We start from the raw sequence: 10,475 nt of genomic DNA, 5'->3' as shown, positions 1-10,475 counted from the left end.
GACTCGCGAATGCAGTACACAGTCTTAAGTGGGTACGAATCTGATTTAATTAATGTCACGTTTGGCGTGCCCCAGGGCACAGTCCTTGGGCCTCTTTTTTTTCTAATATTTATGAATTACCTTCCAAATTCTATTTTTTATCAAATACGTATTTTTGCAGACGAATGTGTTCTCTATCGCAAGATCACTTCACCTAATGACCGCAAACTCATCCAAAAGGATGAGTTTGCAAATTAATTCTCGTAAACGAGTCCCTTCCTCTTTCCAGTATGTGCTGGACGATGAGATCATCAAAGAAGTCTTTATTCCGCAACCAACATGGGGAGCGACTTGCTCCGTAGCGTACAGCTCAAGCGGCCTAATGCAACAGACAACTCGCCGCCCGGGTGCCCCATCCCAGAGTTCCCCGCGGCGTTGTACCCAGGGTGACCCGACCCGAACCTCACTCCGCCAAACACCACACTCTTCCGCACTTGATTGAGAAAGTCCCCCTTAGGTCAGTCCCCCGGTGAATAACGATCAGGAGGGCAGCGCACTCTTGTTGGATAGCGCTGAGTCGGCGTTCGAGGCCTTGAAATACTGGTCGACCCCAGGTCCGTTGAGGCACTTGTAGGTGGGCTGGCAGGGGGAGGCTGCGCTTGGCTTGCTGTACTTAAAGCTTGCGGTATGAAGCTAGCTCCATCTTCCTCCCGCGACGCCGGCGTTCCAACTTCCTGGTCCCCCTCCTGCCGAATGTGATCCTGATGGCGTCGCCAGATGACTGTGTCATGGTCCCGGTACACACGCAGCTTGTACGAGACAGGACCGCTCCTTGACAGTATAGTTGCCTTTAGCCACTTGTCTCCCCGATGGGGGTTCCACACACGTACCCGGTCCTTTATTTTAAACTCTCGGGTACGGCAGCTTCTTTGCAACATCTGGCGGAACTGATGCCTGGCCACTCTGTTTTCTACAGATGGCTTGAGAACATCCAGTCTAGTGCGAAGGCGTCTTCCCAAAAACAAAACTGCTGGCGCCTCCCCCGTTGTTGCATGTGGAATGTTTCGGTAGGTTTGCAGAAACTTTCCTAAGGTCTGCTGCAGTGGCTCCGAGGCAACTCCCTTGCGCAGCGCCGATTTTAAGGTTTGCACAAATCTCTCCGCCAGGCCGTTGCTACTGGGGTGATACGGTGCTGTTAACACATGACGTGTTCCGATCCGTTTTAGAAAGTCCTTGAACTCGTTTGACGTAAACTGTGTACCGTTGTCAGAAACCAACGTCTCGGGCATTCCAAAACGCGCAAACACCTCCTGTAGCTTTTCAATAGTCTTTGCCGAGGTTGTCGCTTGCATAATAAACACCTCTGGCCATTTTGAGTGGGCATCCACAATTACCAAAAACATAGCTCCTCGAAATGGTCCAGCGTAGTCTACATGTACCCGCTGCCATGGTTTGGTGGGCCACGACCAAGGATGCAAAGGCGCTTGCGTAGGCAGATTACGCTGTTGCTGACACTGCTCACACGCCTTCACATGGTTTTCCACATCCTGGTCCACTGAGGGCCACCAAAAATAACTCCTAGCTAGCTCCTTGGCTCGCACTACTCCTGGATGCCCTTCATGGATTTCGTCCAGCAGCACGCTCCGTAGCTTTTCCGGCACTACCACTCGCAGTCCTAACATAAGGCAGCCCTGTTGTGCCGACAGCTCCGTGTTACGTTGAAACCAAGGTTTCAGCGCTTGGTCTCCCACGTAAGGAGGCCACCCCTTCAAGACGTAGTCGTACACCCGCCTCAGCAACGGGTCTCGTGCGGTTTCTCTTGCGATGTCCCGACTGTCCACCGGCAAGGACAGTAATCTTAAGGAACAAAAAGACTCCACTTTTTCGTCACTCTCTTGCCGCCCTTCCACTGGAAGTCTGGAGAAACAGTCCGCTTCAGCATTCTCAGTCGACCGCTTGAACACCAAAGAATACCTGTAGGCAGACAGGGTCACTGCCCACCTTTGCAGACGTGCAGCTGCCATTGCCGGGATCCCAGTCTTTGGTCCAAAAATAGTCTGCAAGGGCTTATGGTCCGTCACAAGCTTAAACGTGCGTCCATAAAGGTAAAAGTGAAACTTCTTCACTCCAAACAGCAATGCCAGCGCTTCCTTTTCCAACTGGCTGTACCCTTTTTCTGCAGACGTCAGTGTCCGTGACGCGTATGCGACTGGCCGCGCAGTTCCATCTTCCAATATGTGAGACAACACAGCTCCGACACCGTAAGATGATGCGTCACACGCCAGTTGTAAGGGTGCTGTTGGGTCGTAGTGTACAAGCACTTCTGAGGACATCAGCAACTTTTTGACTCGTTGGAAGGCCTCTTGACATGTACGGTCCCAGTGCCACTTCACATCTTGATGCAGTAGCTTGTAGAGTGGAGCCACTATGGTTGCCAGTTGAGGAACAAACTTGCCGTAGTAGTTCACGGCTCCCAGAAGCGATCTCAGCTGCGACACGTCTGCTGGTGCTGGTGCCTTTACGATAGCAGCCACCTTCTCCTCCGACGTCCTTATTCCTTCAGGACTTATCACATGTCCCAGGTACTGCAACTGATCCTGGAAGAAGGCACACTTTTCTCGCTTGATGCGAACGCCTCGTTCCGCAAAACGCTTGAACACCTCCTCCAGACTTCTTAGATGCTCCTCCTGCGATTTTCCGGTAATTAGCACGTCATCCAAATAACATGCCACCCCTGGGATTCCTTTCAGCATGTTATCCATTACCCTCTGGAAAATTGCCGGGGCCGACGCTATTCCAAAAGGTAGGCGATTCATGAGGTATAGGCCTTTGTGTGTCGTGATGGTCAGTAATCGTCGGGACTCCTCACTCATGACAACCTGCTGATATGCTCTGTTGAGGTCGATTTTTGAAAAACTCTGACCTCCCGCCAGCACTGAGAAGAGCTCATCTACTCTCGGCAAGGGATAACGCTCAACATCCAACATCGGATTCAATGTCATCTTGTAATCGCAGCACAATCGTATGGTGCCATCCTTCTTGGGAACAGGCACTAATGGTGTCGCAAACTCGCTACTGGTTGTCGGTGTGATGACACCAAGTGCTTCTAGGTTCGACAGTTCCTTTTCTACAGCTGGAACCAATGCAAAGGGTACACTCCTGGCCTTCAAAAACTTGTGATGACTTCCTTCTTTAAGGAACAGCCTCGCCTCCTCTCCAGAGATCTTCCCCAGTTCGTCCTTGAAGATGGCCTGATACCTGTCTAGTAATACTTGCAACTTGTCCACTGGCATCGGACTTGCCCCTTGTGTGCTCCTCTGAAGATTGTTGAAGCCCGTCACTTGCTTCCAGTTCAACCGCAGCCTCTGTAGCCACTCCCGGCCAAGAAGTGGTGGCCCTGACTGGTTCAGGACATACAATGGCAGGACTCTTGTTTCCTCTTGATGCGAAACTTTAACTTCCAGAACTCCACAGGGCTTGACAGTTTCCCCGGTGTACGTCTTCAACCGCAGCGCCGTCGGCTTCAAGTTCAATGCCGCAAACCTCTCACGGTACTGCTGCTTTGAGATGACTGATACCGCCGCTCCGGTATCGATTTCCATTGTCACCGGCGAATTCTCAACCAGCACTTCTACCGTCAATGGCTGGTCTTTTGGAGCTGTAATGCGGTTGACATGGGCGTCCTTAGTCACCGTTAAAGTTTTCAGCGACTTCTTCCTTCCTTGCGGCTTCCTCTCCTGAAATGAGCGGCATGCGCGCTGAATATGCCCCACTTTCTGGCATTTGTAACAGGTCGCCTCGCTGTGTATGCACGTGCGCGCGAGATGCTTGCTTGACCCGCAACGGTAACAAGCCACCCCTCGCTTCTTAGTATCTTCCTTGTCACCTTTCAACTTGTGGACGCTGGCGCTTTCCACTTGGTCGCTGTTGCCACCAGACCCGTGCACCTCGGATGTGCTCTTTATCGCTGTCTCCAAAGCCACGGCCCGGTCAACCGCTTTCTGGAAGGTCAACGTCTTATCTTCGGCGAAAAGTGCTCGCTGAATGTCCACGCGGCGCATTCCGCAAACGAACCGGTCACGCAATGACTCATCCAAAAACGTGCCAAAGTCGCACGTTCGTGCGAGCGTCCTTAGCGCGGCGACGAACTGCGCAATAGTCTCGCCCTCCTCTTGAATTCGGCGATGAAATCTGGCTCGCTCTGCAATAACAGACGGCTTGGGTTCTAGATGGTCTCGTAGTAGCTGCGTTAGCTCGTCGAAGGACTTCGTCACTGGTAGCTGAGGAGCTGTTAGCGACTTGAGTAAGTTGTACGTCGTAGGCCCAATTAGGCTTAAAAAGGCGTCAACCTGGTCGGTTTCCGGCACATGGTTCGCTCTCAAAAACGACGCTAGTCTTTCTTCGTATGACGACCATGAGCACAACGAAGCGTCAAAATGTTCGACTTGCCCAAACTTGGCCATGGCTTTGCACCATTCCGCTGCGTCGCTTGCTCCTCCGTACCCGCCGCAGTTGCTGTCTTCTCAGGCCTACACGGCGTCCACCAGTTGCTGCTCGAGTTCTGCTCGCATGGGTGGTCGTTCGAAAGTCCTCGTCGCCACTTTATGTTGTGTGTCCGTCGACAAGGAGAGACTTTGGTACGGAACGTGTCTTTATTCCGCAACCAACATGGGGAGCGACTTGCTCCGTAGCGTACAGCTCAAGCGGCCTAATGCAACAGACAACTCGCCGCCCGGGTGCCCCATCCCAGAGTTCCCCGCGGCGTTGTACCCAGGGTGACCCGACCCGAACCTCACTCCGCCAAACACCACAATAGGTATAAATATCTTGGTGTCGTACTAACTTCCGATATGACATGGATTAATCACATTAACGCAATTTCTTCGGACGCAGCAAGGACCCTTGGTTAATTTTGGCGTTGCCTGAATGCTGCTCCTCCAAAGCTTAGGAAACTTGCATACGAAACCTTCATTCGACCAAACTTGGAATATGCTTCTACAATATGAAATCCGCACCAAAATTACTTGATCACCCAACTTGAAGCAAAGTAAAACCGAGCAACCCGCTACATTTTATCAAGCTGTAACTATAAGAACAGTGTCTCTGCTATGAAAACGAGCCTAAATGTATCAACTCTGGAGGTACGCCGCAAGGATGCACCGTCTTTGCTTACTCCATAAACTTTACCACTATCATCCCAGTGTTCGAAGCTCATTCCTGCGCACTCCCGCGCAGTCGTCTCGTCGCCTTAATAACTCCTACAATTTTCAACGTATATCGGGTTCCAGTAATGCCTTTAACAAATCATTTCTGCCACTCACAATTGTGGACTGGAACAATGCTCCAGAATCGCTCATTACAATAACTGACCCTGTGGTTTTCAAAATCTCTATCATGTTGTATCTTTCCACACCAAATTAGGTCTTCTTAGCTACGTTGCATGAGTGTGCGTTGTTATGTTGTTTTTTTTTGTTTTTATTTCTTGTATAAATTATTGTGTTGCCCCCCTTATGTAATGCCCTCTGAAGAGGACCCTTAAGGATTAATAAATTAATGAAATGAAATGAAACTCAACGCAGTAATTTCTCAGACGCAGCTACATGCTCTAAAGGATTAATTAAAATGTGAGGTTGTTACATGCTATTGTTAACTTTTCTAGTTCATGCACAGGATTCCGTGTTTTCGGAGTTCCTTTCTCGTGAAATTCAGAAGTGTTTTTCTAAGTTTATTCTTCGCCAGAGATTCAGAGTTTATCGGCGTTTATTTTTGTTAGATTGACAATTCTTCGAAATTCAAATTTATTTTACCGTGTAAAACAAAACAAAAAATTGAAAACAAAATAAATAAGATCGGGGTACCATGACCCGTTGTCCCGAGGGAACCTCGACGCGCTATAAAGTAGACCCCTTTTTTGTCATTAGTTTGAAATTTAAAAGGGAACGGAACCGGAATCTCCCCAGGACTACTGACCTTGTGCTCTTCAAAATTTAGTTGTAAAACTCCGTCTTTTTCGCTGTTTATTTTGTCGCTGTGATGTCCACATTCGGAGTCTTTCAGACAAATCCGAATTGACGGAAAAGTTATTGGCGAATGTTTTTCGGATTTTTTCGGATTTATTCGAAAACAAACACGGAACTTTAGTCATATTGCAGCCCCTCTTTTACGCTTTCCAACGAATGTAGCTCTTTTTAGGCTTTTTAACCTGTCTCTAAATAGATGACTCAACGACTCGACTGACAAAAGCAATGATGTCTTGATGTCATTGCTGTCATTTCTGATGTCTTGATGCTGTTAGTGAAGTCATCTAGCACATGACAATCTTTAGGCTTTTAGTGAAGTTTATTTAGCACATGACAATCGTTAAGCTGTTAGTGAAGTTCATTTAGCAGATGACACTAAATCTGCTTCCTTGCGATTTAATTTGCGTATTAGTGGCATGTGGTAATTTAATGTGAATTAATTAAAGGTTCTTAGTTAACAGTGATTCTGCACTCGTGAACTTGCTCATGTACTGAAAGAACCATATGTGTGTTGCCATACCTCTAAGGCGCACCAACCTCTTGTTTAAAAGGCATTGAACCTCTAGTTTTACTAAATATGCAGTTCTTATAGCTTCATTTGAGCGCTAGGAACATTTTGCACGCAATGTTTATATAGAATTGGAACGATTTTTTTTTTGCGATGACTTGCAGGAAGAATAATGCACGATAACGCCATGCGCCATGATGACGTATCTTTAGACTCCGGGTTCCAGGTACGTCCGACGTATCTTTAGACTCTGGGGTCGGGAAACGTCCGACGTACCTTTAGACACAGCGTTATAAATAACATTACAAATACCGACAGCTATCAAGGAGGAATTGCAATTCCGTCGGTGAACCTTATCGTTCATCAACACGACACATGGCGATCGTACGAGGGGTCGCCCAAACGGAGGCGCAAGTGTTTCTGGCGCTGAAATTATATTTCTTGCATATTCATGAGGTTCAAGAATATCATAGCCCGCTTTGCGAGCATTGAAAATGGCCCTTGAGCGGATGGCAAATCAACTCACGATCCAGACTCTGCGCGTGCAACTTTGCATGCGCTTATTCGCCGATGCTTTAAACGCCTTTGGTCTGAAGGCTTTTAAATGCTCGTGGTACAGTGTTTACGTAGATTGAGATTCCTAATCATATAGTTCGCATACGTATGGAGGCATGTTTTTTTTTTGTATTTTTTTACAGCATGTCATATTAGTGGAAGCGTATCTCTATCATAGCAGAAGAAAACGGCCCAATTGCCCCCAGTTCACATCCATGTCATGTATTTAATGCCCAAAATATGCATATCAATCTTTCTTTATTCCCGTCTTGTGTATACGGGAAAAAACACCCTTTAGTTTGAACTGTCAGTTACAGGTGTAAGAGAGACTACTGCAGGACCCCAAGGCTTTTTTAGTCTCCAAACTCCTTACAGCTGGACCCCTTGAAAACAAAGGGAAACACGGGGAACAGCAAGCGTTTGAACTCCTTTCCAGTAGAAGATGCTGCTTTAGTAGCAGATGTGGAACTCTTTGGGGGTGACAGCTGGCGTAAAACAGGCATCCGATATTTAGCATCAGGAAGACATGATTTAGTGAAAACCTATAGTTTAGAGCTTGCAACGCGCAAATTCTTGAGCACGGACTAATAACGAACTAGACACCTTGACTTACATTTGTTGTACATTACTTGTACATTACAATCATCAAGACCACATATGCCAAAAATATAGTACATTGAAATACTAAATGAATACAGCAAAAGCAAATGCGAGCAACGTAAACCAATATAAATAAATTACTAGTATATATCAGTTTTCCTTTTTTATTTGCTTGCCCTTGTACTTGTGCTTACTCACAAGGGACTTGCGATTCTCTCTGCATGGCCCAGGATATACTTAACATGTTGCTTGAGTATCAGTTTTTCTGCTTCGGTGATTTTGTTGAGAAGCCTGAATACCAAGAAAAAAACATAGTACACATAACCTGTCAATTCATTCAGATTATCAACAGAATTGATTGTGTTAAATTTAAATCGATCTTGATGCTCCTGCAAGTGCGGGCAGATTGTTCCCTTTTCATATACCAGTCAATTTTAGCGCTGCCTTTCCTGTTAACCATGCCTGAAATATTGGTTGAAGTTTCGCCTGTAGCTACAGGCAATGCATCATCGGTGTCTGCCGAGAGACTGAACGAGTAAGTTAAAATTGTGAAGGTACCTGTAATATCAGTGCAATGCTTTACTGCTACACAAGATATTTCTTCTGAATAAACCATAAAAATTCCTCTCTACTTGGCTGTTTTCCAAAGCTCACTGCAGAACCTGAGAAGTTTCAGTGGGAGCTTGGTGTTCAAATCGACACCTACTAGTGATCCGTTCAAACGAGGGCAACTGAAAACTATATCCAAAATCACGGACAAAAAAGGGTTGCTTGAACAGACCGGAGTGTGCTCATTAGATATATTTTACAACATCACAGAACTGCACACATAGGCTCGCGTGCTTCTCATGACACGCAGCTTTTGCTTAGGTGATGATGATGTCGTTCTGTTCAAGTATATAAAGCTGCATTACAATGTAACGTTTTCGCTGTTGTCAGTGTTGCTTGATGTCCACAGTACAAGTGTGTCCAATATGTTTAAAAAAATCGATCGTCACTTGTTTCTTGCCTCCTGGAGCACGCCACCCTCTGACCAGAAAAAAGAGGCTATTCAGCTGCTTCATGACCTACTGTTGGAAATATAACGAAAAAAGAATGGTGCTTGATTGCTCCGAAATCGAAATTGAGACCAAATAATTTCATGCCGAGGCTGCCGACGTCCAGTCAATATAAGCGAACTTACACAGCGAAGGCGCTCGTGAGAGAGACACCAGGAGGCTTGGTCAGCTATGATAAGCCCAGCATACGGTCGAAAAGCGTGAGATACGTTTATCTTAAAAGCGTCCCAGCTGCTCGACAAGCGCATTTCACATGTGGATAGCTTAATGGTTGATAATGGTTTCTGATTAATGAGGTATGTAGAGAAAAAATATAAAGTTAATCAGGCCTCCATGGGCAAATCAGTTCATAGCCACTGCTCGCGTGCATGTGTAAAGAGCCTCTCAGAGGATGAAGCTGCACAGGATTCTAAGGAATCGATTTGACCTGGACCGTGTGCCATATATCATTGAGGTATTCACTAAAATCGCCAGAATTATCAATCTATCTAAGCTTTTGTTTTTTTTAAAACAAATTTCTGTTGAAGTAGAAATGTTACCAACAAAGCGGTTTGTCAGGTGCAAATACACATAGCTCTTGGGTGCTATGTGATATGCATGTTTTGTTAAGTTCGTTCCATCATTGCAACCTGAATTTGTGTAGAATGTCTTTTTCTTCTAAGAGCATGTTGTTAATAAAAGACAGTCTTTTTGGTGTTCTCTTTTTATTGTCCGTAGCGCAATGAGGGGAAATTCAAAACACATTCAAAATATGTTTCAAAAGATGTTTCAAAACAACTACCACAACCAGATTTGTCCTAAAGTTGTACTAAACGTAAATTCCAGCTATACAAAACTCTTGCTAGTTCTACAGCATACATGGTTATTGCCCCAAACGTTTCTTAAGAAACACATCAGTATTTTTTCTTAAGAATATTTCCTGTAACCAGACTTGCGCCTATTTTCAATACACTAGTCGAGATATTGTATTTCAAAAACTTTTGGTAATATTTTGGTATTTTGCAAATACATTTTGTACAGAATATTTTGCTAACTGTATTTCTAGCTTGTACTCAGTATAACAAATTAATTTTTAACATTGACGAAAATTTTGTTACAGTCCACCAAATTAGGTATTTTCAGACTCTAGGGAAAAGCTAAACCGATTCCAAGCATGTAGCCAAGCGACCAACAGATCAGAAAACAAGGCACGAGCAAAAAGGTGTCTCCAAATGCCAACAAAAGACCAAATGGGTAGCCCCAAGTACGCCAACCTTTATGAGCCGCCTTGTACGATTTTCTTTTAATTTTTCAAGTTCTCCTTGAACGGCACGTCACGCTTGGAGCTAGTAAATTGCTCGTGACGTCTTCCGGATTTTACACCTTTTGTCAGAAGCTATTTGGTTCCACCAGCGAAGGATTGTGACGCCAACGACCGGTGCGGTCACACTGGACCATTTTCGAAAAGCGTTGATTCAGGAGGGTATGAAAATTACGAAAGTGCGTTTTCGAGTGAGCGCAGACACTTCCTCGACATAGAAGCTAGATCTTGCTTAATTTATTCAGCTACAGTGGTATAGATTGGACTTCCCTAAAGACCCCCGCGTGCCTATTGTTGCGTGTCTTTTGCTCCCAAGCTCGAAAGTTTCAACTCGTTACCAATGCGCGCATTGTTCCATTCTCAAAATCCTTGAACCCACTTTTGCACCAGATCGAGCCAGTTATTTCTGAACTGGTATTCTGGTTTCTGAAATCTTTACCTCGATGCATCAAGAA

General features: G+C 45.7%; 1 protein-coding gene across 1 annotated transcript; it reads right to left on the bottom strand.

Annotated features, from left to right (window-relative positions):
• Nucleotides 1-497: 497 nt before the first annotated feature.
• Nucleotides 498-4,040, bottom strand: LOC121837308 (uncharacterized protein K02A2.6-like). The gene has a single exon (XM_042292909.1). The coding sequence runs from the start codon at nt 4,038-4,040 to the stop codon at nt 498-500; it is 3,543 nt and encodes a 1,180-aa protein (XP_042148843.1).
• Nucleotides 4,041-10,475: the final 6,435 nt, after the last annotated feature.

This window comes from Ixodes scapularis, unplaced genomic scaffold, assembly GCF_016920785.2.
Source record: "Ixodes scapularis isolate PalLabHiFi unplaced genomic scaffold, ASM1692078v2 PGA_scaffold3__209_contigs__length_174095766, whole genome shotgun sequence".
NCBI lineage: Eukaryota > Metazoa > Arthropoda > Arachnida > Ixodida > Ixodidae > Ixodes > Ixodes scapularis.
The sequence above is the reverse complement of the archived record's forward strand: the minus strand, read 5'-3'. Positions and strand labels throughout refer to the sequence as shown.